The 25,129-nt window shown below is 64.7% G+C and overlaps 4 protein-coding genes across 6 annotated transcripts; 1 reads left to right on the top strand and 3 right to left on the bottom strand.

Annotated features, from left to right (window-relative positions):
* Positions 1–4,354: 4,354 nt before the first annotated feature.
* On the bottom strand, positions 4,355–13,568 carry WDR97 (WD repeat domain 97). Its single transcript, XM_037802638.1, is given in 29 exon segments — positions 4,355–4,497; positions 4,780–5,583; positions 5,664–5,722; positions 5,802–6,424; positions 6,427–6,733; positions 6,804–6,925; positions 7,006–7,203; positions 7,295–7,468; positions 7,554–7,775; positions 7,886–8,200; positions 8,333–8,755; positions 8,847–8,972; positions 9,050–9,472; positions 9,641–9,701; positions 9,926–10,047; positions 10,140–10,272; positions 10,440–10,530; positions 10,610–10,740; positions 10,742–10,844; positions 10,933–11,075; positions 11,153–11,849; positions 12,018–12,139; positions 12,298–12,473; positions 12,475–12,560; positions 12,563–12,725; positions 12,727–12,807; positions 12,809–12,931; positions 13,033–13,169; positions 13,346–13,568. Coding segments are annotated over 28 exon segments (5,694 nt in total). The 5' UTR covers positions 13,476–13,568; the 3' UTR covers positions 4,355–4,497; positions 4,780–5,380.
* Positions 13,569–13,603: 35 nt separating this feature from the next.
* MAF1 (MAF1 homolog, negative regulator of RNA polymerase III) lies at positions 13,604–16,742 on the bottom strand. 2 transcript variants are annotated; one of them, XM_037802357.1, is made up of 8 exons: positions 16,394–16,739; positions 15,474–15,596; positions 15,234–15,362; positions 14,988–15,153; positions 14,726–14,847; positions 14,527–14,646; positions 14,235–14,363; positions 13,961–14,128 (listed from the first exon to the last, which is right to left on the bottom strand). In XM_037802357.1, the coding sequence occupies exons 2-8, from the start codon at positions 15,554–15,556 to the stop codon at positions 14,107–14,109; spliced, it is 771 nt and encodes a 256-aa protein (XP_037658285.1). In that variant the 5' UTR covers positions 15,557–15,596; positions 16,394–16,739; the 3' UTR covers positions 13,961–14,106. The 2 variants fall into 2 exon arrangements, with proteins under 2 accessions (XP_037658284.1, XP_037658285.1); XM_037802356.1 differs by having other exon boundaries at positions 13,604–14,363; positions 16,394–16,742.
* SHARPIN (SHANK associated RH domain interactor) lies at positions 14,902–21,093 on the top strand. Of its 2 annotated transcripts, none has more exons than XR_005211564.1 (9): positions 14,902–17,683; positions 17,940–18,114; positions 19,767–19,880; positions 19,958–20,099; positions 20,198–20,281; positions 20,346–20,499; positions 20,576–20,658; positions 20,737–20,865; positions 20,932–21,093. XR_005211564.1 is itself a non-coding variant. In XM_037802355.1 (9 exons), exons 1-9 carry the CDS (start codon positions 16,745–16,747, stop codon positions 21,013–21,015), a joined length of 1,911 nt encoding a protein of 636 aa, XP_037658283.1. In that variant the 5' UTR covers positions 14,961–16,744; the 3' UTR covers positions 21,016–21,086. The 2 variants fall into 2 exon arrangements, 1 of the variants encoding a protein (XP_037658283.1); XM_037802355.1 differs by having other exon boundaries at positions 14,961–17,683; positions 20,191–20,281; positions 20,932–21,086.
* Positions 21,094–22,206: 1,113 nt separating this feature from the next.
* Positions 22,207–24,499, bottom strand: LOC119508689 (cytochrome c1, heme protein, mitochondrial). The gene is made up of 7 exons (XM_037802358.1): positions 24,342–24,499; positions 23,615–23,811; positions 23,405–23,531; positions 23,161–23,318; positions 22,926–23,086; positions 22,607–22,707; positions 22,207–22,505 (listed from the first exon to the last, which is right to left on the bottom strand). The coding sequence occupies exons 1-7, from the start codon at positions 24,468–24,470 to the stop codon at positions 22,401–22,403; spliced, it is 978 nt and encodes a 325-aa protein (XP_037658286.1). The 5' UTR covers positions 24,471–24,499; the 3' UTR covers positions 22,207–22,400.
* Between the last annotated feature and the right edge of the window lie 630 nt (positions 24,500–25,129).

Below are 25,129 nucleotides of genomic sequence, written 5' to 3'. Positions count from 1 at the left end.
GTTTTATCATATGCTTTAAGATTTTCTGTTGTTTTTGGCCTCTTGACATTTGCTTTACTTGATAGGGTTCTTTCAGGATATAAAATATATTGATCTCTAATTTGTCAGATCTATAGCTTGGTGGCATACACTTTCTCTAACTAACCAGCAGATGGCGTCCGTGAGTCACCTATTCCCCTCAAGTCAGTTCTCCCCAACTTTGTCTTTGTGGTGTGTGGGGGTCTGATTCTTGTGGGGCTCAATTGGTGCACTAAGTTTGGGTGTGTTGTTGGTGCTGTCCGCCCTGAATGTGGGGCGTGTGTCTGAGTGGTTAGGGAGGCAGAGCAGCTTTAATAATCAAACCTCCCAGGTGTTCCTGGAGATTTAAGGCTGTTGCAAGAGTCTAAGTCTTCATTTCAGTCTTGTCACAGATTGTCTCTGCCACTGACCCACAAGTCCTTGGTATTGGCCATAGGGTCCCTGGGATTTCTGAGAGGGTCCCCCTTCTCAGCCGTGCTCTTCCAGGACCTCTGCTGGGGGAAGGCTGTGCCACATCACAAGTGTGTGCCAGCCCTCCAGGGAAGCCCTGGGCCACCGGGCCGTGCAGGGGGTTCCCGGCCTATTGTTTCAGAATGCAGACTCCCAGTTTCACTAAATGCACGGTCCCTGTGGATTTAGCAGACCTTGTCCAGCTGGTGCATCGCTGGAACTGATGTTCTTGGTCACTTTCTGGCTTTTATCTAGTATTATTCACAGAGGTGTTTTTTTGCCCTGTCTCACCTAGCCACCATCTTAGGTTGTCTCCCATCCTGCATGTTTAGTTTCACGAGAAACTGCCAACCTTCTCCCCAGCAGCTGCACCATCCACATTCCCTCCAGCACTGGGTGCTGAGTGAGGTCCAGCGGCTCTACACCTCACCGCCACTTGGTTTTGTCACCTTTTTTGGCTTTAACCATTCTTTTGTCTTTCTTTCTTTTTTTCATAATTGAGATTTTATTGGTTGTTTTGAAAATCAGCACCCAGACATTATGAACAACTTGCCCACAATTTTTAATGTATGCACCAAAAATATAAAAAGCCATGTAGCTGTAATTCTTTATTCCAGTAACTTTTGGCTTAAAATTTGGAGGCAAGTTTTCCTTAAGAGGATGTCAAGTACCAGCATCTTCAGATGTTAATAAGTTATTATATCGTAAATCCCATGAATTCACAATTTATATCATACACACTGCCTGCTCCCATTTCCAGCCTTCCATAGCGTAGAACAAAGTTATCAGAACAGGAAACCACAACGGAGGATGTTGCAGTGGGCACAGAGCTCTGACGGGGAGCGCCAAGCTCAGGGAGCACCGTTCGGAAGCAATCCCACTGAAAAGCATGGGGGAAGCGGGAACTTAGAGTGTTCCACACATACTAAAGGCATGACTGCGACTCCCAATCATCATTTAGTAGGTGGTGTATCAAAGGTATAAAATCTGCCACCTCACATCCTATGGAATGTTAAGTTGATGTCCATGACAGTCAAAGCCTCCCGGAATTCCATATCCCACTATTTTCTGGTTGTATGAAAAAGTAAACCACCAGCAAATGGTTCCCCTCTTAGAAAAACACACACACACACACACACACACACACACACACACAAAGCATTTACACTTAAAAAACTGGGATGAGGTGGGATTTCAAACTCCTTCTTTAAAATATTTCTTCTAGAGCTACCAAAAAACTTGCATTTACAAAATAGTTGATAAAAATTTTCCTCTGGATTGCACAGGAAAGAGAAACAGAGACGGCAGACGCAACATGGCCGCCTCTGCCCCAGCCGCCCGGCTGCCCAGCTCTCGTTATTCCGTCCCTCCGTTCTCCACAGGTGAGTCCTCTTTGTTTCTTGGACGGCCACTTCGGCTTGCCTTCCCTTTGCTCCCCTTTTCCGTTTTGGTTGTACTTTTGGGTCTTTCCCGCCACCTTTTCTGGCCTCTCCCTTGAGCTGCTCGCCTCCTGCCTCCGCTCGGGCTCCTCCTTCCCACACCTGGACCTGCCCAGCGTCCTTCTCCTAACGGCCACGATGCTGGGCATCTTCTCAGATGCTCCCGGCCATCTGTGCGTCCTCTGGTGAAACGTCTGTTCGTGTGTGTTGCCCATCTTCTGATGGGATTATTTGATGTTTTGCTATTGAACTGTAGAGTTGTTTGTATATTCTGGATGTGCATCCTTTGTCAGATACGAGGTTGGAAAATATTTCTCCCACTCTGTAGCTTGTCTTCTCATCCTCTTAGCAAGATTTGAGTAGAGCAAGTTTGAAAATTTTATGAAGTCCAAGTTACTGATTTTCTTCCTTATAGATGGTTCTTTTGCTCATGTATATGAGCTCTTCCCCAGTCGGTGTGTCTGGAAGGTTTTCTCCTGTTTTCTTCTAATCGAAATTTTATGTTTTACACTTAAATCTATGATCCATTTTGAGTTCAGTCTTTGATTTTATGCTGTCTTTGCCCATAACAAATTTTGGTCATCAAACACACCTATCTTTTCCTTCTTAGCATTTTCGATACATTAACATTTTTTCTACGTGGTCCATCTGATATATTATTTTCTACAACCGTGTCCACAAGAAGTGCTTCCTCTGCACTGGGCACTGCTCCCCACGTGGTCACTCCCTTGGCCTCGCCCCAGGCCCGTGAGGCACCTGAGCTCTATCATCCCCCTTTTACGGTCTGGAGACTCAGAGAACTTGGGCAACTCGCTTGTGGTCGTGGTGGGGAGGAGAGACGGGGGGTTGGAGGCGGGCAATCAGCCCCGGGGGTCGTGTCCTGGCAGCCCACACTGTCCTCTTAGGTGTGTCTTCCCCACCGAAACGCACAAACGTGGATGTAGAGTGAACACATCCGGATACAGGTGCATAGATTTCTGGGTTATCTATTCTGTACCACTCTTTCTCGAACACATTGATACTTGTCTTAATTTGCCAGAGCTGCTATCATAGATACCACAGGCTGGTTTTGGTTTAACAACAGGAATTTATTGGCTCAGGGTTTTGAGGCAAGTCAAAGTCCAAAATCAAGACACCACAAGGCCGGCGTCCCCCCAGGGCCTGTGGCCACCCTCGGGCTCCGCTTCTCCCCGCTCTTCTGGTTTCCTCTGACCTCTGGCTGCTCCCTGTGGCCTTCCCTAACTGCTGCCTTCCCGTTTCTCCTCTTTCCAAGGCCTCCAGGAAGACGCGTTAAGGCCCAGGCTCAACATCTCCAGGAAGTCCGGGTTACACTGGGTCCCACCCAGGAGTGTGGGTCAGGATCAGGAGCCTGTGTGTGTCGGGCTGTGCGGGGCAGCCCCACGCCCCAGCACCTGATCGCAGCAGCTCCTAGTGAACCTCCTAGATAGTCGAGAGGGCCTCCGCTCCCGACTCACCCCGGGTCCTCTCAAAGTGAGACATGTTACAAGGATAACCGCTAAAATGGATACTATGTAACATCATCCTGGTAGTCCTGATGGAATAAAAAAGGAAAGGAAAGGAGATGCATAATTTCATAAAAGACAGAAGAAATACTCTCATGTGCTGAGGCTCTGAGTGCCTGCCTAGGAAATCCCAGCGGGTTGAGAAACCATCAGCACAGATCCACGGATTCAGCCGGGTGACCACACACGAGCTGACATCCAAAGGCTCGAGAGCGTCCCCATTCACCAGCAGATCCATCGGGATCCAGCTACAAACACAGTAACCCCCTTTCAGCAGAGGGGACTTAACTCAGGGGAGCGGATGAACAAGGCAAGCAAACAGGAGCACCGCAAAGCAAAAAGGAGCTGCTCCCAGCCCGAGGACAGGGGAGCCAAAAGGGGGGCTGCAGCCAGCCCCTTCCCCAGCACCGTTCTCTCAGCTGTGGAGCTGCTGCAGCACTCGCCGGTATGCGGGGCCAAACACGTTCCAGAATCCGAGGAGGGCTGGCGCCCGCACACACAGCAGCAGGTGTGGGGTGAAATGGGACGACCTTCCGTGTGAGGGGCCCCCCAGCAAGCCCAGCTCGTGCCTGACGATCGCCTCCAGTCACCCCTGCGCAGCTCATGCGGCGGTCCTGGGTTCTCGTGAGCAACGTGTGTCTCTCTGAGTGGTGTGTTTAGATGACTAGGTTTCTCAATTTCAAAAACTATCGATTAACATCATCTTAGTTTCCCAGCTACTAAAACGAATACCATGCAGTCTGTTGGTTTAAACAACGGGAATTTGCCAGCATGACTCATGGTTTCAAGGCCTGAGCAGTCTGAACTCCATGTATCAACAAAGTGATGCTTTCTCCTCAGAGAACGTGGCGGTCAAGGCTGCCAGCGAGCTCCTCCGTGGCTCTTCCGTCGCGTGGCCACACACACAGCCACATCGTCTCCCTTTCCTTCCAGGTTCCGTTGACCTCAGCCTCCGGATGCTCCTCATGGCTTCTCCTTCCACGTCCAGCTTCCTCTGCTTATCGCGTTGCCAGTCAGCCTGCGTGGGCATGTGTGGCCTCACCCTAACCAACTCCATCCTCGAGGGCCTGGTCACAAAGGTTCACACCCTAGCATGCCTTCCGTGGGGAGCAGAATTCAATCCCCAGAAATACGTGTATTCATCTTTTCCTTCATGAGTACTGCTTTCCTGTGACTTGTTTAAAGTTTTCCTTACTTTCTCATGTTTTTTAAAAGCGCTTATTGTTTTTATCATTTAAAAAGTAAAACACCAGATACCCAAGTGGGCCTAGCAGTTCTTATTTACCACAGATAATTCCCTTTTAAAAAATGCCCACCGCACCCCACCCCCATTTCCCTAGGCCTCGCACATTCTGATTTCATTCCAGCAAATGCCGCCCTGCCTGGCCTCGGAAAGGGCCGCCACTCGGCAGCCCCATGACTAAGAGCTTCTGTGTGGTTGGCGGATTCCCAGGGAGGTGCAGAAGGCGCTGAGGAGAAACTGAAGTGGGAGGCTGGAAAAAACTCAGACAACCTACACAAGAATGTAAAACAGGGGGAGCCCTCGTCCAGTAGAGCTGCAGGGGTGACGGCGCCTCCCCACTGAGGCCCGGAGGGACGCATCTGCAGCCCCCCACCCCAGACATCTCATCTCACAGAGTGAACCCCCCACCTGTCCCCTTCCCACGCAGCACCTGCCACTCGCAGGCCCTGGGAGCTGTCTTGGGGTCTGCCTCCCCCAGTCCTGGCACCCAGTAACGACAGCCGTTGGTGGGGGGAGCTAGCGGGGACACCCCTCAGGGAAGACAGGCTCAGACCCCGCTGTCTGTGCACCCCACCTCCCCCCTCACGCAAGGCGCCCCCAAAGACGGAGGTGGCACGGGTGTGCTGGGGGCCGCCTCTGAGCTTTATTCCAGGGCGGGCAGAGGGCGTGTGGCCAGGCTGGTGGGCAGGGGAGGCCGCGGGGCCGGGTCAGCGGTAGCTGTCGGGGTCTGTGTCCCTGGGCAGGAAGTAGCGCTGCAGGGCAGGCTGCAGGGGAAGCGGGGGCAGCGGGCGGGCCGGGCTGGGCCAGTCGGGGGGGAAGGGCTGCGGCTCCACCCGGGGCAGCGGCAGCTTCAGCGTCCGGATGGAGCCGCCCAGGAAGCGGCCCGCGGAGCGCAGCGGCAGTGGCGGGCCTGCGGGGGGCGGAACGCGGCCGTGAGACCAGGCCCCCGGGCCGGGGCTGGCGCTAACGCGTCACCTCCCCTCTACTCACCCCTCGGGCTCCTCAGGGGCAGGGCCTTGGCCTCCTGCAGCCGCGGGATGGGGCGGTGCCTGCGGGGCAGTGAGGCACGTCGGGCGGCGCCGGGCTGGACCCCCCGCCCCGCGCGCCCCCGGCGCCGCCCCCGCGCACCTGACGTCCAGGGGCCGCCGCACCACCGTGTCCGGCACCCGCGAGCGCGGGCCGTGCGGCTCCTCCTCCTCCTCCAGCAGCAGGCCTCCGCGCCGCACCTGCTGCCGCTCGCAGAAGTAGTTGAGCACGTCGATGGGCCTCCAGGTCCAGCATCCCTCCGGTGTGACCAGGGCCGTCTGCTGGAGGGGCAGCGGCGCGCTCGGCAGCGCGGCGGGGGCGGAGATGCGCGCGGGGACCCCCGGCAAGGCGCAGAAGGGCTGCAGCAACTCCGAGAGAGTGCGCCGCGTCCGCCAGACGCGCACCTGCGGCTCCCGGATTGAGGCCGTCAGCGCGGGCGTCACCGGCACCTGTGAGAGCGTCTCGGAGACGCGGGAGGGCGTGGCCGAGAGCTCCTTGGGGACAATCGAGAAAAGCTCCGAGGACTCCGAGACCTTCGGCTGCATCACGGACAACTTGGCTGGACCCAGCGACCAGGTTTCCATCTGTGGGGCGGTGGCTGCTCCAGGAGGCGTCCTCGGCTCCTTAGAGCTCCGGGCAGCAGCGTCGGGGCTCCCTCCCGACCAAGCTCCGGGCCAAGGGAGAGGAGCCCCCACCCCGACAGGGAGGCCCTGCATAGATCGCCAGCGGGAGGAGCCGCGAGGTCCCGCGAGGTCCCCGAGGCGCACGCAGGCAGCGCGGAGCCAGGGCCTCGGGGAACCCTGTGGGGGGCGGGGGGTGGGGCAAGAGGCTGCAGCGGCGGCAGGTGGCCCGCCCCGCTCCCCGCCCAGACCTGCAGCTTGTGGACCATGTCCTCCAGTTTCTGGCCACAGCGACTGCGCAGCAAGGCCTTGGAGCTCAACTCGGGGCTCTGGACCCAGGTCATCATCTCCCTGAACAGGAAGCCGTGGGGGTCCTGGAGCCCCAGCCCCCTGAGCAGCTTCTTGATCTCCGGCCTGGGGGGAGGTGAGGCATCTCAGCCGGAGCTCCCGGGGCTTGCAGGGACGCGGCCAGCCCGGGACTCACTGGCAGGCGGCGGGCGAGTAGAGGAAGTAGGTCAGAAGCTCCAGCACCACGTCCCAGGGCTCCAGAGAGCAGGCCAGGAGCAGCTGCAGCGCCAGCACCACGAACTGCCTCTGCGTCGCGTCCTGGGGGGAGCCCGGGGGAAGGGTGGTGGGTGCGGGCCGTGCTGGCCGGGCGGGGCGGGGCGGGGCGGGGCGGGGCACACCTGCAGGCTGGGGGGCCGGTCCCGGTTGAGCAGGCGCACGAGGAGGCGCTGCAGCCGGCCCAGGAGGTCGCTGCTCACGTCGGGCAGCAGCCTCAGCAGCGCACTCAGGATGTTCACGCCGTCGGTCCAGGAGGCCCCCTCCAGCGCGTCCACCAGCAGGGAGGCCAGGCCCTCCACCGTGCCCACCTCTGGGTAGGCCTGCGGGACCGCGTGCTGAGCCCCTGCCCGCTCGCCTCCCTCCACACCGGGCATCTTCCGCCGAGCTCCCCGCCCCCGGCCGCCCCCGAACCTCCAGAGTGAAGAGGGGGAAGAGCGTCTTGAACCAGTTCTGGCAGAGGAAGAATCGCAGGAAGCTGGGCAGATGCTTGAAGCGCTCTTCCCAGAGCGAGCACCCCGAATAGCGCGCAGAGGGGGCGGCGGCGTCGCCGGGCTCCGGCGGTGTTGCCATCTCGTCCGGGAAGCTCTGGGGAGAATGGCCGGAGCTGCAGGCCCCCCTCTCTCCCGGCCCGGACCCCCGAGCCCCCCCGCCTTGGGGCTCAGGCGTGTACCGGCGCCCCCTGCCCGGAAGGCTCCAGCGACTCCTCCGAGGGCGTGTCCTCCGTGCTCAGGGAAGGCAGGCTCCAGTCCAGCTCCTCCTCCTCCTCCTCCTCCTCCTCCGGCTGCTTGGCCCCGAGCTTCTCCCCCAGCCACTGCACCAGCTTCCGCTGCCACGCAGCCCCGTGTCGCCTGCTGCTCCGCGACAGCCAGAAGTCGTCCTGGCCCGCGCCTAACTGCGGGAGGGAGGGCGGGAGAGCTGGCGGCTGGCGGCTGCGGGGAGCTGGGAGTGCGGCCGCGGGGAGCAGGGCTGCGGGCCGGCCTGCCCCCAGCCCCCGCGCCTTGCCTTGGGTGGCCTCTTGGGGACCAGCTGGGCGAGGGCTCCGGGGCCGTCCAGCTCCGCCCTCAGCCACAGCCTCTGCAGCACCGCTGAGTTGGGCACGAAGCCGGGGAAGTGGATGGGCTGCGGGATGCACTGTGGGGGGTGCAACGGCCTGAATGCGGCGCCCACCCCCCAACTCCCCTGGCCCTCCCAACACACATACGCGGGCGCAAGAGCAGTCAGGGAGGTCTCAGTTGCGGTGAGCAACGGGAGGGAAGCCCCGACACTCCCCGTGTGGGCCCCGCGGGACCCCAACCTCCAGCCCCAGGGCAGAGACGGCTATAGGAGGCCGGTGCCAGGGCTTGGGCAGACTGCCACGGCAGCTGGAAGAGCTAAGGACCTGCCCGGGCAGGTGACAGAAGGGTTGGACCTGTGCTGGGGGAAGGACGAGGCCGTGGGTGCCTGGGGTCAGGGAGTTGGAAGGAGTGACTGTATAGGGCTAACTCCCCTGGATTGACTCCAGCAGAGCAGGGACCCTGCCTCCGGGGGATCCCCACTTTCAGTGACAAGGGCCGGTGTGCAGGCACAACCAGCAGGCGGGGGCTCTGGCTCCATCTGCCCCACGTCCACCCCGGGAGTCCCCAGCCCCTGACGCACAGCAGCAGGGAGCCCCAGGAGGTGGCCAGGCAGGGGAGGGGGTGGGGGGCCACAGGTGCACATGGTCCCCAGCTCAGATCTGGGGAGCTGAGGTGGGCAAGAAGGTGCATCCCCCAGAGGAGCTGCCTCTGGGAAGAGCCAGGAGGGGGCTCTCACCTGGTCTCGGAGATAAATGGTGGCAGGAAAGAAGCCCCTGAACTGTGACAGCGGCTCCCGGCGGCGTTTCTTCAGCGAGGTCTGGGATAGGGCAGGGTCAGAGCAGACGCAGGCCCCCAGCCCTGCAGCCCACCCGTGGATGGCTGGCAGCCCACCTGGCTTGAGCCCTCACCTTGGACTGCAGGCGGGAGGATGGTGGGCCCAGGGCCACCTGCTTCTCCCGCTGGAGCCGCTCTGACTGCAGCTGCAGGTCGAGACCGAGGCCCGGGTCGCAGCTCGGGGAGGAGCCGGCCAGCAGCTGGTGCGTGGGAGGAGCACAGTGGTTGGCGCCGGGTCATGAGGCCAGAGCAGGGGTGTGGGGGGAGGAGGCCTCACCTGGGATGCCTTGCTGTGCACACTCTGGGAGGGAAATGGGACGGGCAAGACGACCCAGGGTTCGCCCCCCGTCTGAGGCTCGGGGCAGACCCCAGCGCGCCTGAGCACGTGGCTGGCATCTCTCTCCGCAGGGAGAGTCACATTGTTCCACTGCTGGGTTGCCCTTCTGGGCCACATCCCCGGGGAGGGGTGTTGGGGGGAAGATGGATGGCACTGAAGTCCCTGATGCCCAGGGAGGGGCAGGGCTGGGGCTGGGGAAGGCCTGGCACCCACCCGTAGGCCAGAGCCGTAAATCAGATGCAGGTAGTTGTCAAAGGCTTCCTGGCGCTGCTGCCAGGACAGTGGGGGCCGGGCTGCTGGGACCACCAGCCCCAGCCTCAGCTGCCGAAGATCGTGGTCCCGGGCAGCTAGGGCTTCAATGGCCTGGGTGGGGGTCGACAATCAGCCCATTCTCCCTCGGACTTTGCCATGTGGTGCCCACGTAACTGCTGGGTTCCAGGCCTGCCCCCGGGACTGAAGGGACGAGGCTTGAGTCTGGGTGGGGGGCAGGGCTGGGCCATCGTGGGGGTGAAGAGGCCGGGACCACCCCACCTCCTCTAACACCGGCCGCTGAGGTATCGCCTTCTGGTGACGGATAGGAGACAGCGCCACGCTGCAGACAGGGTGAGCACAGGTGGGACACTGAGCAAGGTTACAGAGGGCTCAGGCAGGGGCTGTGACAGGGACCCAGCCAGGCATGGTGCTGCCAGGGCTGGGACAGGCTTGCGGTATCCCCTGAGGGCTCCCAGAGCCCTGGAGCCTCATGCTGGGGCATGCAGCCAGGCCCTGGCCCAGGGGAGCTGGGTGGGGGCCTCCAGGACACCTGGGCTGGCAAACCTAAGGCTGGCCGCCCCATGCAGGCCGGCGAGCCTCTGCAGCTGGGCCGAGGACGGCGACTCTTGGCTGGTCAGCAGCAGCGGGGGGTCATCCACCACTTCAGGGACCTCCTGGCACAGCTTCTGAACAGGGGAGAGAAGCCTGGCACTCTGGCCTAGGGGCCCGTGTCCTCCCCCAGCGGCCCCACCTGGCCCACCCTCCGCACGATGCACACCTTCACCAGGTAGGAAGTAGGCAGGTAGAGCGTATGGGCCACCAGGCAGAGGCGGGAGCCCAGTGCCATCACGAGGTCTCCACTGTTGCTGCAGAAGGTCAGGGCCTGGGGGGCGCCATTCAGCTGCAAGAGCCTGGAGGGGTGCCCAGGGCCCAGAGTCCAGCCCCTGCTTCAGTGTGGGAAACTGAGGCAGGAGCTGGGCCCCCCCTCCCCCCTCCCCAGCCCCTGGCCTCTGGTGGAGGGAGAAGGGGAAACCAGCAGGCTGCTCCAGCCACGCCCCCGCCCTCCGGCCCCGCCCACCGCAGCAGGCGGTTCTCCGAGGTCCAGATGCGGATGGTGCAGTCCCGGCTGGAGGAGGCGTACAGCTTGAGCGTGGGGCAGCAGCACAGGCCTGGGGTGGTGGTGGGGGTCGGGGGTCAAGGACCGGAGGGGTACGGGGTCTGGGCCTCAGCTTCGCCCTGTCGCCTCACCGGTGATGTGATCCGTGGGGTCGTCCTGGGGCCGGTGATCAAAGCGCCAGCGGTTGCCCAGGCCGAATTGCACCAGGCCATAGGTGGCGCTGGCCGGGGCTTCAAAGCCCACGGTGACGCGAGTGCCGACGCGCAAGCACCACGGCCGGGTGGCAGCAGGAGAAGGTGCGCAGCAGGCTCAGGCTCTCCTCGGCGTACGGGAAGACGCGCCACATCTTCACCGTCAGGTCTCCGCCTGGGGGCGGCAGGAGCCGGGCTGGGCTTGAGGGGTGGGTTGAGCTCCCCGCAGAATATTGGGAACGAGAGGGGTGCGGGGAACTGACCCGAAGACACGATGCAGTTCCAAGTGGACGCAATGGCGGTGACGGGGCCCGGACTGTGAGCCTCGGTGTGGAAAACGGGCCGCGACGAGCGCCAGTCGAGCACCACCAGCGCGCCGTCCGTGCGCCCCACCACCGGCAGGTACCTGAGGAGGGCGGCAGAGCCCGTTGGCGCGGGCCCAGTCACCCCGCCCACCCGGCCCTCGCCGGCTCCGGCGCCCACCGGTTCTTGTCCGTCCAGGCCCCGGCAATGTCGCTGCGGCCCAGCTCGCCCCCGTTTTGGCGCACGACCTCCCAGGTGGAGCGCGCGCTCGCGAGGTCTGTGATGTGGCTGTAGAGGTGCAGGCAGCAGGGCCGCGGCGCCGGGGACGACGGCGGGCAGACGCGGTGCAGCACGTGCATGGGACAGCGCGCCGCGTTGGCGCGCACCAGCTGCCCGGCGCGCGTCAGCAGCCACAGCACCTCGCGCGGCAGACAGTAGGCCACGGCGGCCGCGCAGTCCTCCGGCCCGAGCAGCAGCGCGCTCACCGTGCGCCCGGTGGAGGCCGACACCAGGCAGACGGAGCCGTTGGCGCAGGCGCACACGAGGCGCGTGGGCAGCGGCGCGGGCGCGGGTAGTGGGGCCGCCACCTGCAAGTGGAGCACCGGCGCCGGCAGCTGCGCCAGCGGTGAGTAGAGCTCGCGCACCCGCCACAGCTCCACGGCTCCCGCGCTCAGCGAGAACACGGGCCAGTCCGGCCTGGCGGGCGCCAGCAGACGGCTCACACGCCCGGACGCCACGTCCCCCGGGCCCCAGGGACAGAGCGCCACCTCGCCCACCTGCGCCGCCGCCTGCAGGTCCCACGTGCGCAGCGTCCGGTCCTGCGAAGCGGACAACACCAGGGCCGTGTTGGGGAGCACGGTCAGAGCCGTCACTGGGCCTGCGGGAGGGGCGCGGGTCACACGGGCGCGCCCGGGAGAAGGGGAGGGGAGCCGGTAGCCCGGGTGCGGCCAGAGCCCTCCGGGAGCCGCCGACCGCCACGGGCTCTTGAAGGCAGAGGCCCGCGCCCGGGAGAACGGGCCTTGAGAAGCGCCGGGGCATGGCGCACCTGTGTGGCCCACGAACACCATCCGGATCTGCCAGTTGGCCTCCCACACCTTCACCGTGCTGTCTCGGGAAGCCGTCACCATGGCCTCCGCCGTGTCGCAGTACGCCAGGTCGGAGATGGTGCTGGGTGGGGGAGGCCCGGCAGACTCAGCACAGCCGCCCCTGCCCTTCCCCCCCCCGCCCGGCACGTGCGTCCGCGCCTCTGCCGTGACCGGTTGTCCCCACAGCTCGTGACTGTCCATCAGCACTCCCTCGCGCCCCCTGTCCCGTGACCCCCTCACATTTTGTGCAGATCCCGGCGCACATCTACGAGAGCCCAGGTGTGCAGATCCACGGCGAGCACCGTCGAGCCGTAGGCCGCGAAGCAGCGCGGGGCGTGGTGGCGCCGCGCGGGCCCCAGAGCCAGGCTCGTGAGCGCACCCGCGGGGCCGACGGGCGGCGGCAGCGGGCAGCGGCAGCCCGCACTGCACCAGGCGGCGAGACCCGAACCGGAACCTCCAGAGCGCCAGGCTTCGCCTGCCTCGGGCCACCAGCAGTAGCCGGCCTGGGGCACAGGCAGGCAGGAGACGGGCTCGCGACCCTGCCTCCTGCCCGCTCCCGGCTCGCTCAGCAACAACAGCCTGAATCGGTCCCTAGTCTAGCCAGCCCCGCGGGGCCCACCCACAAAGCGGCCCACGTCACCCAGTGGGCCCGGGACAGTCACCAGCCCCCGTGAGCGCGACGGGGGCCGGCAGCTTCTCGAGCGCCCAGCCGTCCTCTGTGCAGGTTGCAGGCGGCCCGCCACCGTCTAGCCACCACGAAGCGACTGCCCATCGGGTCCTGGGCCACCGAGCGCAGCCCTGCGGCCAACTCCAGGCGGCGCAGCGGCTCCAGCCCGTGCACCAAGCGCGCCACGTGCAGCTCGGCTGTCTTCTCCTGCGGGCCGGGACGGGCAGGCCGGCAGTTCAGGCAGGGGAGCCGGGCAGGAGCGGGCGGGGGGCGTGCTGGGGCCTCCCGAGGAAAGGACCGGGCCGCACCTTTTCAACGATGCCGTGGAGGCCTGTGCGCAGTAGGAGCCACAGCTGGCGGGCTCGGGCGCGCACGGGCATGATGCGCCACTGCGGGTGGGTAGTAAAGTAGCGCAAGGCCTGCTGCGTCTCCGATAACGACGGCTCTGTGAGCGAGTGGCGGAAGCCATTGCCGTGTGGCCTTGGGCTCCCAACCCTGGGGCCTCCCCCGCGGGCCTGCCGGGTCCCCCAGGGGGCGGTGCGTGCCCGGGGACAGAGGCTGCGCCCGAGTGAGGCCTGCTTCGGGAGCCAGACGTCTGGGGCGAAACCAGGCCGCCCTCACCATTCTTCTCCTTAAGCAGCCCGGGGTCCGGGACGTCATAGACGTCCGTGTCGTATAGTTCTACATCCAGAGCCAAGCTGTCGCTTTCCCCTGAAATGGGGTTGGCTGTATCCGCCACTTCCGACTCCATGGCGGGTCCAGGCTACCCAACAGCCGCAGATATTCCCTTCCGCCAGCCGTTGCTAAGACACCTGACGCCGCCGGCCCCGCCCCGACGCTGGCCCCGCCCCCACTGCAGGCCAAACGCCCCCAGGTCGGTGTTAATTCACAGAAACTTTTATTGGAAACAAACGAGCTGCAGCAAAGTGACACTCAGTGCACGCGGCCGGGCGGGCGAGGTGGGGGGCGTACAGGTGGGCGCCGGGGTCCCGCCCAAGCTCAGCAGACCTCTGGGGCCTGCCTGCTGGGTCTCAGGCTGCGCCACCGGCCTGGAGTGTGAGGACCAGGCCTCGCCAGTACAAAATACAAAAATAAACTCTGTGGGCCAGCTGTCCCTGCCCCTGCGGCTCCTCTGGGCAGGTGCTCTCTCCAGGCCCCTGCTGTCCAGTCCAGCCGCAGTCCGGGCAGCAGGGGCCTGGGGAGGGGTGGTGGACATTCACAGGCTGGAACCCACTGGCTTTGGGGGGCGAGGCCTCTGGGGGTGCCACACTGTGGCAGCAACAGGGTCTGGCAGGCAGTGGGGGAGGCCCTTGGGCCCCTCAGGCAGGCAGGTCCGGGCAGCAGTTGGACCCCGCTGAAGCTGGGGCCTCTGCTCCTCCTTGTCACATACAGATCACCTGGACCCTGGCAGAAGCGGGCATGGAGACCCTTGAGGGGCCGCAGCCCAGGAGACCAGGCAGAGGGCGTCCCACTCACCCTGGGAGGCTGGGCCGTGGCCTCCAGCACACACCTGTCCTCCTCCATGGCGCCGGTCTCCTCGGCCCCGCCCTCGCGGCCTGCGCCAACTCTCTTGTCCTCCTCCTCTTCCAGCTCCATGTCCAGCTCGTTGCCCACCTCCGAGCGTGTGTAAGTGGAGCCACTGCGGGAGGTCGGGGATCTGTCTTAGGATCACTGACCCCAGGCTGCCACTGGTCTCTGAGAGACCCAGGGAGGGTGGCCTAAGACAAAGAAGGGAGCAAGGTGGGGAGAGAGGGGATGGTGTGTGGGTCCCCGAGCACTGAGGAGGGGGGAAGGCAGCACACCTGATGGAGCGGCAGCTGAAGAAGACAATCCGCTTGAGCCGCTTGTTGTAGAAGAAGTAATTGAAGGACCAGAGGCTGCCATCCTCCCCAAAGGGGTCCGAGTCCAGGTCTGGGTTGTAGCTGAGGAGTGTGGGCAAGAGGTGACATGAGGTCCCAAGTGCCACACATGCCAGGGGCCCCTGCAAGGACATGGGCCCACCTGTAGATGTCGCATTCGGCCAGGCAGATCTCCTCGTCCACTGCGTTCCACAGTTGTGGCTTCAGGGCCTTGAAGTCCTCCCGCACGGCCGAGAAGAGACTGCAGTTGACTGCGTTCACCACCTGCGGGGGGGGGGCACCGTTAGGGCTGGCAGAGGCCCAAGGCAGCACCAGTAGCCTGGGCAGTAGCCCAGGGGCCACCGGGCTGGGGGGCGTGCAGCACAGATGGCTGTGGGGCCGCAGGTCTCTCCCCTGCCCCTCACCCAGCTGAGGCTGGGCTCCCGGCTGAACTCGTGGCTGCGGGCCGTGCTGAAGTCGTAGTCGGGCCGGAAGGACGCGTTGAGGGTCGCAATTAGGTAGAAAAGGGTCTTGCGGCTGCACTTGTCACTGAGGGGGCTCTCGTCCTCGCCGCCTTGGCTCTTGCTTAGTCTGTACAGAAAGATGGTCAGCCCAGCCCCGCGCCCCTCGGGACCTCCATCATCCCACTGGCAGACCCCATGTCCACTCACCGGCTGGGGCTGAGGCCCGAGGTCTGGGGCGGGGACAGGGCCTCCAGCACGTGTGGCTGGCCCTCCTGGCAGAACTGCTTGAACATGTGCTTGTCATCTCCTGCCATCTTACACGAGTAGCTCTCAATCCTGCAGAGATGCGGGCGGCCCGTGGTGCAACTTCCCTCCCGGGCCCCCACTTGATTCAGGGGTCAGGGTGGAGTGTCCCTGAGACGGGGCTCCCCAGAGCCCCGGCCTCACCTCCCAATGATGTGGGCGTCTCCTGTCTCCACAGTCAACTGCGAGTTGATGGCCTCAAAGCTGGAGTTCTCCAACAGCTTCATGGTCCTCGGTGGTCCCAGGTTCTCCAGGGGCTGCTGCTGCCTGAGGGTGTGGGACACCAGGCTGTGGGTCCCGGGCCAGCTGGGACTCAGCCTTTACCCTCCTGCCCCAGTAAGTGCAGATGCCGTGAACAAGCCAAGCTTGGCCCCTGCCCCAGCTTCACAGGGCTCACCGCCCTCCCCAAGCCTGCTATGTGCCCTGGCCAGAGAAGCGATGAGATCCTGTTATCTGAGGCTCATGGCAAGTCTAGGCCCCAGCTCAGCCACGCTCCCTGCGCCTCCCACGAGTTCGGGGTCCAGGCCTTGTGGGGGGCACCAGGGACCTTGGGGCTGCTGGTTGGGTCTTGCCCTCAATGCCTCCTCATGGGAAAGAAAACCCACCCACCCACCATGAGGGTCACACGGAGTCGACTTAGGAACATGGCTCCGTTAGAACCCCTCAGGCCGGGCTGGGATCCGCAGCCGGAGCGAGAGCGCCCCTCCGGGTTAGGAATTAGGACACCTGGGGCGCCGGGCCCTGCGGTCACCTGGACCAGGGGCTGCTTTCCAGAGAGGAACAAACGAAACCCACAGGCTCCTCCGTTCTTCTCCGCGAGGACACCAGTTTCCTTCGGACGCCCCGCGGCTCCCCAAAGCCCTGTACGGGGTCTCCGGGGCGCCAGCGTCCAGCGGGCAGCGCCGGCCTCGGGGGCTAGGGGAAACCCCGCCCAGCCGCGGTGAAACTACAAGTCCCAGGAGGCAGAGCGCCCAAGCGAGCGCACGCGCACTGGCGCGAGGCCTGCTGGGGACTGTGGTCCCGGCCGCCCGCAGACAGCGGCCCCGCGCAGGGCGGACGCCTACCTGCTTGGGCCGGGTAGGGTGGCGGTGGCGCCGGTGAGAAGGCGGTACGGGCTGTGGCTGCGGGCAGCGCGGGCTTCTCAGGACCGGAGGGCGGCGCCGCGGCCTCCGCTCGGGCCGCACTGTATCCGGGGAAAGAAGCTCCGCGGCGACGTCCCGTTACTCCCGGCCCGGCCGGCCGCACCGGACTGCCACCGCGACATAGCCTCGTCCCCCTGCACAGCGCCCAACTCTCGCGACCGACCTGCCAGCCGACCGCCGCAGATCGCCCCGGCGACCGAGCGAGCGAGCGACCTCCGCCTCCCTCGGCCGGACAACAACAAGCGTCCGTAAGACCCGGCCCCACTTCTCTGAATGGCCCGCTCTAGCCTCCGGGGTCCAGAGTTCGAATTGCCATTGGGCGCGTTGCCCGCCTCTCATTCTTGTTTCCCACTCCTACTGGCTGGCGCGTCTGTCCGTCATCCTCCTGGCCCCAAGAACCCACCTCCCCGCTGGCGCTCATTGGCCGCGGCCGCGCCGGCTCCGCCCCCGGTGATCGTCATTTCCGGAGGGGCGGCTTGGAGACTCTACGCGCCCCGGGGGCGGGGCGTGGCCGAGACGGGGCCGAGTGTCGTGTGGGAGCTGTCGCGGCTGAGCAAGGGGCTCACGGGGTCGCGGGCCGGGGCGGGGCCTCGTCCGAGGGGCGGAGCCGGCAGCCGGGGACGGGGTCCAGCTCCCTCCGAGCCAGCGGCGGGGGCAGATGCTGACTCTTGGGCGGCCCCGCTTTCCGGGCCTGGTTCCGTCGGTGACACAGCCCGGCGCAGTGGCCTCCAGGCCCGGTTCAGAGTGACCGCCTTGAAACGGTGCTGGCCCGCCCCGCCGCCCTGCCCGGGCCTCAGGCAGGCCCCAGCCCCGCCCCGCCGGATCCACCCTGGGCGAAGCGGGCGGGTGAGGCCCGGCCCACGCTGCTCGGCCCCTTCCCAGTCCCCGACGTCCCGGCCGCGCCCGGAACCCCAGGCTCGCGGCCCCGGTTTCCGGCCGGCGGAGGCGCCCAGGGGCCCGGCCCACGGAAGCGGGCTCGGCAGGCCGGGATCCGGCGGACCGGAGATGGTGCCACCGGCGGGCGGGGCGACGGCGGCGGCTCCGGCTCCGGACCCGGGCTCGGCCGCGGTGCTCCTGGCCGTGCGAGCCGCCGTGAGGCCGCTGGGCCCTGGGCCGGACACCGAGGCGCAGATGCGGACGCTGCAGCTGAGAGTGGACCCCGAGCGGCCCGGGCGCTTCCGGCTGGAGCTGCTGGGCGCGGGGCCCCGGGCGGTGAGTGGGAGCGGCGGGGGCGCGCGGCCGGGCTCTTCCCCTTGCCAGCCGCGGAGCGGTTCCCCTTTGCTTTGTTTGCCGTTTCCCCGTGTGTCAAGGGGGATGATACTGGTCCCCATCTTTGTGGGCCTTGGCGCGGCTTTCCCAAGCAAATGCACGTAAAGGGCTTAGGACGATGTAAGAGCGTTGCTCTTCCTCCCCTGGTCGTCATGGGGTGTCGCGGGAGGTACTGAAGGTGGTTTCTCCCCCTCCTCAGCCCAACTTGCAGTGGCCCCTAGAGTCCGTCTCCTACACCGTCCGAAGCCCCAGCCAGCATGAGCTTCAGCCTCCACCTGGAGGACCCGGGGCCCTCAGCCTGCATTTCCCCAACCCTCAGGAAGCTCAGCGGTGGGCGGCCCTGGTCCGAGGTGCCGCCACGGAGGGACAGAATGGTCAGTGCCTGAAGTGCTGAGGACAATGGCTGTTCAGGAGAACGCAGGAGCAGCTGTGCCCCTGGTCCTGGCTGGGCGCTGTGGTGGGGAAAGCCAGGCATGCCTCGCCCACTGCAGGGCTCTGGGACGGCTCCCCAGAGGGAAAAAGGGGAGAAGAGGAGTAGAGGTCAAGGAGTTGGCATGTGTCAGGCCAGAGAGAAGAGGTGCAGGGACTCAGGGTGGGGTGGGAAGAAGAGGTGACCCCTAGACCACTGGGAGGGTTCTCAGTGGGGAGGTACCAGGGTCAGGGTTGGGTAGAAACTTGTGCAGTCGTGTGGGCTGGTGCAGGTACATCTGGAGAGAGAAAGGATGTTCCCAGAGATGGTAAAGGTGATAAAATTGGCCAGATGGAAGAACTAGCGGTTGAGGCAGAGCACAGGGCAGCAGAGTTCCCAGGTGAGGTCGTCTGGGGGGACGTGCAGACCTGACACATCCGGGGGCTGGGGGACCTCGGCTGGAGAGGTATGGATCGGGAGTAGGAGAGGCCAGCAGAGGTTGCCAGGAGAGAAACAAGAAGGGAACGTGGGCATGCCGACAGCACCGTGGGGAGGAGAGGAAGAGCCCGTGAGCAGATGAGAAGGAAAACCAGACATCTGTCCATTTACTAGCCATTTACCAGCTAGTGTTCAGCACCTACTCCATACAAAGCAGCGTCGGTGCTGGAGACTCCACAGCCAACAAGACCTCAAACCCTGGTCCTTGTGGATTTGCATTTCTGCGGGTAGGGAAGCAGATATACAAAATAAGGAAGTAAAATTTCTGGCAAATGGTGGAGGATAGGAATGCTGGGGCTGGCAAGGTGGCAGGGCATTGCTGAGGAGTGACAGGGAGTGAAAGGAAGATCCCAGCATGAGTCACGGGCCAAGGGGGCAGCAAGTGCAGAGGTGGTGGGGCGAGCGCACGCAGGCAACGTGAGGCTCGGCAGAGGCCCGGGGCTGGGTGCTCCGCACTCCCGTTCTATTGGGGGCCTGCCTGAGGCTATCCCAAGAGCTATGTCTGCTGGTGGGGGAGCCTCCCCACATTGCAGTGGGCTGGGCCTTGAGCTGGAGGTAATAAAAAGGGGAGATGGCAGGCGTGTCCAGGTCTATGAAGCTGCCAAAAGAAGGCAGTAGCCACAGAGGGTTTGTTTGGAACAGGAGCAGCGTGAGGGGGTTTTATGCTAATGGCAAAGCTGGGGGACAGGGGTGTGGAGGCCCCACTCAGCGGGGCTGCTGGGCAGGTAGAAGGGGTAGGCTCCTGAGAGGCTCCTTGGCTTCGGCTCTGAGACTGAGTGGGGATCCCCTGCTGGCAGACAGGAGCTCTAGAGACGGGCGGGGTGGCGTGGCCTCTGTGGAGCATGGGGACAAGTGGGACCGGGCAGCAGAGGGGGTCCAGCCGGACTCCAGAGCCCCAGGATGAGCCAACCACAGCGCCAGCATGGAGGGGGTTGGCAGGGGCCAGGGAGAGAAGGCAGGGCTTGAAGCAGGGCCCCACGTGGGGCCCTGGCCTGTGTCAGCCGGAGGAAGAACGAGGCAAAACCCTTGAAACCCAGGATCAAAGGGCAGAGGCCGGGGGCTGCACTGGGCTGGGGAGCCAGACGGGGAGGCCCCCAGCCCACCCATCTTCCCTCCCAGGCAGGAGCAGCCCACCTCCAGTCCTCCTCTCCCCACCCAGCCCTCCCAAAGCCCCCACACCCAAGGGCCCCGAGGCGGATTCTCTCTGGAGCCCCGGAGACTTGACGGAGAAAGGTGAGGAGGGGCAGGCAGGTGGAGGGGTTTGGGGAATTGACTGGTGCCCTGCGCTGACGGCTGCCCCCTCCCCACAGAAGAGTTGGTGGGACACCTGGCCCAGGCCGTTGCCAGTGGGGATGAGAAGGGTGCAGCCCGAGCGGCCGCCATGCTCGCCCAGAGGCAGGTGGCCCTCAGCGTCCAGCTCCCGGAGACCTACTTCCCTCCTGGCCCTGTCAGGTGAGCGCGGCCAGGCCCGTGCCCCTTGTTCCCTGGCCCCCTGGCCCCCCAGGACCCCCTGGCCATCCCTCTGACCTGCGTCCCGGCCCAGATTGCAGGTCACAGTGGAAGATGCTGCATCCTCAGCCCACATCTCGCTTCAGGCCCACCCCCACTGCACCATCGGGACCCTCCAGGACCAGGTGAGCACGGGGTGTGGGGAGCCCTGCTGGTGGGGTCACTGGGGTGACACTGCTCTGGCCGCAGGTGTTCTTGGAGTACGGCTTCCCCCCTGCCGTGCAGCGCTGGGTCATTGGGCAGTGCCTGTGTGTGCCTGAGCGCAGCCTCGCCTCCTATGGGGTCCAGCGGGACGGGGACCCCGCTTTCCTCTACCTGCTCTCAGCTCCTCGCAAAGCCGCAGGTCAGTCCTCTCATGGGACGGAGAGGGAGTTGGGGTGTTGCCTGAGACAGCCCTGAACCCCGCTCCTCTGCCACAGGTCGCAGCCCTCAGCTCCCCCAGTCACTGGGACTACCCCGAGCCCCCCAGCCAGCCGGCACCTGCCTCCCTCACTCCCTGCAGGTGGGCCCAGGGGCTGGACAGGTGGGGGCAGGGTGGGGCCGTGGGCAGAAGAGTCGGTGACGGGTACCCCATCTGCAGCGCGGCTGGCCGTGCCCCTCTTGCACCTTCATCAACGCCCTGAGCCGCCCTGGCTGTGAGATGTGCAGCACCCAGAGGCCCTGTGCTTGGGACCCCCTTCCCTCCGCCTCCACGCAGCAGCCACCAAAGGTACCGGGGGCGGGGGTGGGTGGGGGGCAGCAGAGGCAGCAGGGCTGACCCGTCTCCCCTCGCCAGGTCACAAGGAGAGAGGATGGCCCTGCCCTCCCTGGCCCGCGGCCCCTGGACCCCCTTCTGGACCTCTCGGGGGACGTCTGCTGACTACTCCCTGGGGACAGTGGTGCCGGGGGAGGGATGCGCAAGCTGGGGGCATTAAAGACACTTCTGAGCCAGCCACGTGCCTTTCAGTTTGCCTTCACAGACCATCCTCAGGCAGCCAGGGCCACGGGGCAGGTGGAAAGCTGGCCTGGCCCAGGGTCTGGGCCCCTGAGCCGTGCAGATGAGGACCTTGCGGCAGGGGGTGGGGGGCCTTCCCCAGCCAGGCCCTGCAGCTCCTGGGTGGACTTGGCTCCCCTGCATGAGCTGCTGGCTGCTGACCACGGGGCTGGGGCATTGCAGGGAAACCTGGCCTGCTGCTCTGCCAAGGTGACGTCCTGGCTCCATCCTCACACCCTCAAGCACGCGCCCAGCCCTCCTCCTCCAGCTGGACTGCCCCGTCCTGGGCCGCTCCAGCCAGCATCGCGTTCACCGGCAGTGGAGGTGGCTAATTAATTCCCCTGCTCGGGACAGGGAAAGCTCAGAGGCTCTGTCCTGGCTGCACCCAGTGCTGCCGAGGCCGGGCCTCCTTGGCCCTCCCCTCAGCGTGCCGCTGTGTGAACCGGCCGCTGCCTGGCCTGGGCCTGCCGCTCTGCCACCCTGTGACCTGCTAGGTGCTTCCCACATAAACACCGACATCCCAACAACTCCAGCCCAGCACACTTCTCCCCTGCTCCTCCCCAGCATGACCCTGTTGCGGAGGGCACCTCCGGCTGTCCAGCCTAGTGTCCAGGAGTTATTTCAGGGGCAGTCCTCTCCCCACAGCCACTGCCCCCACTCCAGAGGACTACTTGAACCTTGCCCCAGTCCCCGTGCTGTCCCCTAAATGGCTACTGCAGGTTAACCAGGTATCACCCTTATTGAAATATGGTCACAGGAGAGAGATCGGATGGCTCACTGCGCTGACACTGGACACAAATCCAGCAGGTCCGCAGGCTCCTGGATCACAGCCAGCCCACCCAGGCCGCTTTCACGTCTGCACCTGGAGATGCCCCTCTCTGCTGACCACTGCCGCCTCTGAGCAGTCAGTGGGCCGCTTCCTGTCCCACAAGTGGTCAGTCCTGCCTGGACTCCCAGCCAGCCACTGTCTGGGGCAAGGCTGGCCGTCCTGCATCACTATCCCAGGGACTGTGAAGGCAAGGACCTGAGTCCCAGAGTCCCCTGCAAACTTCATCCCCACGTACAACAACTCAAGGGTGTATGTTGAGAAACTTAATTTATTCCCATGATGGGGGGCTGAAGGAGAATCTGGAGCTACACCCGGGTCTCCTGTCCCCTTCCCTCTTGTCCCAGAGGAAGAAAGGCTTGGCCGCACAGGCCTGAGGTCTGACCAGGGGCTCCTGGGCGCGAGGGCCTGTTCAGGCTGGATGGCGGGCAGATGGTGGGCAGGGTCACTTGGGCGGCCGATAGGCCAGCTTCCGGCTCTTCAGAACTGACCACTTGTGCCGCTTCATGGCATAGATAAGAGGGAACAGCAAACCCATCACCATCAACATCTAGGAGGCAAGGCAGGCTCAGAAGAGGGGGGAAGGTGAGACCCTGCCCAGCTTCCAGGCCCTCTGTGATGCCCACTGTGTCCCTTGCCCACCCCCCTCACCTTGAGTCCCATGCGTTTGCGATGGTCATGCTCTGGCTCAGCTGCCCAGCGCAGAAAGGTGCAGACATCCTTAGCCACCTGGGACATGGTGGCTGGAGTACCTGGCCAAGGATAGGTAGGTGAGGGCTGTCCTTGGAAGTCCCTACCCAACCAGGGGCAGCCCACAGAGCACAGCCCTCTGTGGAGCAAAGAGAGAATGGCCCCTGAAAAAGGCTTCGAAAGGATGCAACGCTGAGGATGCACACGGGGGCCTGGGCAGGGGCAGAGCTGATGAGGGGGGCAGAGCAGTGTGCCCACGCCCAGGCTGGGGACCACTTACCATCGTCAAACTCTAAAACTTCATTGTAGATGGGGGGCGCCATGGCAATGGCCTGGCCAGGGAAGAAGGGGTTGAAGTAAAGGCCTTCTCGCAGCGACACCCCAGTGGGTGGCTCACAGTAGCCAGTGAGCAGAGAGAAAATGTAGTCCTCACCGCCGTGCCTGGGACCAGAGCCACGATCATCAACCCCCGGCAGGCACCGGCCCCTGCTCGCCTCCCCGGCAACGCACTGTACCTAGCTCGCACGATGTAGCTGAGGTCGGGGGGCAGAGCCCCGCTGTTGGCAGCACGAGCAGCCTCAGGGTTGGGGTATGGTTTTGGGAAGTAGTCGGACAGCTTCCCTGGCCGCGTGAACATCTCCCCGTCCTCGTTGGGGCCATCCTGCACCTCCACCTGCCACAGGGATCCCTGTCAAACCCTGCTGTCCACCACAGCGGGAGCCCCTAGCCCGAGGTCCTCCACAGCCCCAAGCCTCCCACCTCCTCAGCCAGCGCCTTGGCTTCATCCTCCGTGTAGCATACGCCCACCAGGTGGCGGTAAGCCAGGTAGTCCATGCTGTGGCAGGAGGAGCACACCTGCTTATATACCTGGAAGCCCCTCCGGATGCTAGAGAGAGAGAGAAAACGTTAGGGATGCCCAGGGTTCCACCTCACCTAGGCCACCCAGAATCTCCCCGGCCAGCAGCACACCTGGTGTGATCCAGAGAGGAGAGGAGGCCACGGTGAGACCAGGGATAGCTGGGAGGGTGCAGCTCCAGGTCACTGGCACTCACGGCAGAATGCAGAGCCACGGCCAGCCCGGCACCCCCTGCCGCCAACATGCCTAGCGCTGACAGCATCACCTTCCGGCCCCGGGACAGGCCGGGCTTTGACGACAAGGAGACTGCCTGCAAGAGGCCCGCTCAGCGCCCGCCAGAACAGGCCCACTCCACCTGGGGGTGCGGCTCTCAGCGCCCACCTCTTCCACTCGCCCACCCAGCAGCGTCTCCTCCCGCGGAGCGCAGCAGCACACCCCGCCCGCCCGCCCGCCCCAATCCGCGGCTGACCCCCGGGCCGCAGTCAGTCCTGAGGAGGGGTGAGACGTGTTCTTGGATCCCGGGCCGGGGTCGGGCCGAAGTGAGCAAGGGCGCTAGGGCAGGCCAAGGTCACGAGCAGCTGGGCGAGGGCAGGCTGGGGTTACTAGAGGACGCGGGCCGGTGTGGGCGGCCCCCCGGGGAAAGCCCGCAGCCCCGGCCCGGCGCGAGCCCTGCTCCCGGGCGCCCGAGAGGGGCGGGCAGCGCGGGGCCTGGCCGGGGCGGGGGCTCCGGGGCGCCAGGGTCGCTGCCCGGCCGCGCCTCTCCGCGCCCGAAGCCTCCCCGCCGTGACCTTCACGGGGCTACGGGGCCGCGTGGCGGGCGTGGCCCGGGCGAGCGCTCACCTGAGGCGTCCGCAGCGGGAGCTGCCCGGGCCGCGCACAGCACAGCAACCCCCGGGTCCGCGCGCCCGGGATCCCCGCGCCTCGCGGGCCCAGGACCGCCCCGCGAAGCGAAGCCGCCGCCGCCGCCATCTTGGCCCTCTTCAGCGCGGCCGCCTTTCCCGTCGGCCCCTGCGGCACCCCCGAGCTCAACCCTCGCGAGAGCTGGGGCCGCCGGGGGCGGGCTGTGGGCGGGCACAAGCGCCATTTGCCGGGTGCGGGCGCCGCGCCGGGAGTTTCCCTGGTCGTCTTGGAAACCGACGGCGGGGCGGGGCGCGCCGTCGCGGACTCGTCTCCTGTTGCCATGACAACTACTTGGCGTCCCTATCCCCCTCCGCCGGCCGCTTCTCCCTGGCTCTTCCGGGAAGCCGGCGCCCTCCGACGCCTGCGCGCTCCCACTCCGAAACCCGCGCATCAGCAAGGACCCCGCGTGCGCGCGTCGACCGGTACCGCCCGGCGGGGCCCTTTGACCCGGGAGATCTGCCACCGAGATGGGCGGGGAGGGAAAGGCCAGCTGCCGCGGCCCCGGCTGCAGGAAAGAAAGGGCGGCAGCCTGCACCCAGCCCCAGCCCGCGCGCGAGGGCAGGGTGGCTCCTCTTCAAGCGGAACAGCCTGTCCTCCTTCCTTAATCTGACAGGGTTTAGTGCACTAGGCACATGTTATGCCCTGAAACAGTCGCAGGGACCGCGAACAGAGCAGCCAAATTCCTCAAAGACACTAATGTCTATAGTCAGTGAAATAGAAGGGTATTC

Source organism: Choloepus didactylus, chromosome 14 (assembly GCF_015220235.1).
Source record: "Choloepus didactylus isolate mChoDid1 chromosome 14, mChoDid1.pri, whole genome shotgun sequence".
Taxonomy (NCBI): domain Eukaryota; kingdom Metazoa; phylum Chordata; class Mammalia; order Pilosa; family Megalonychidae; genus Choloepus; species Choloepus didactylus.
This window is presented reverse-complemented; position numbering and strand designations above follow the sequence as displayed.

Coding starts and splice junctions, on each gene's coding strand:
- SHARPIN (XM_037802355.1), top strand. CDS start 16,745: ATGGCCCGCTCTAGCCTCCGGGGTCCAGAGTTCGAATTGCCATTGGGC. Junction 20,100..20,190: donor TTCCCTCCTGGCCCTGTCAG/GTGAGCGCGGCC, acceptor GTCCCGGCCCAG/ATTGCAGGTCACAGTGGAAG. Junction 20,500..20,575: donor AGCTCCTCGCAAAGCCGCAG/GTCAGTCCTCTC, acceptor CCTCTGCCACAG/GTCGCAGCCCTCAGCTCCCC.
- MAF1 (XM_037802356.1), bottom strand. CDS start 15,556: ATGAAGCTGTTGGAGAACTCCAGCTTTGAGGCCATCAACTCGCAGTTG. Junction 15,363..15,473: donor GACGCCCACATCATTGGGAG/GTGAGGCCGGGG, acceptor GCATCTCTGCAG/GATTGAGAGCTACTCGTGTA. Junction 14,647..14,725: donor GCCGAATGCGACATCTACAG/GTGGGCCCATGT, acceptor CACACTCCTCAG/CTACAACCCAGACCTGGACT.
- LOC119508689 (XM_037802358.1), bottom strand. CDS start 24,470: ATGGCGGCGGCGGCGGCTTCGCTTCGCGGGGCGGTCCTGGGCCCGCGA. Junction 23,812..24,341: donor TCCCGCTGCGGACGCCTCAG/GTGAGCGCTCGC, acceptor GGCCTCTTGCAG/GCAGTCTCCTTGTCGTCAAA. Junction 23,532..23,614: donor TCCTCTCTGGATCACACCAG/GTGTGCTGCTGG, acceptor CTCTCTCTCTAG/CATCCGGAGGGGCTTCCAGG.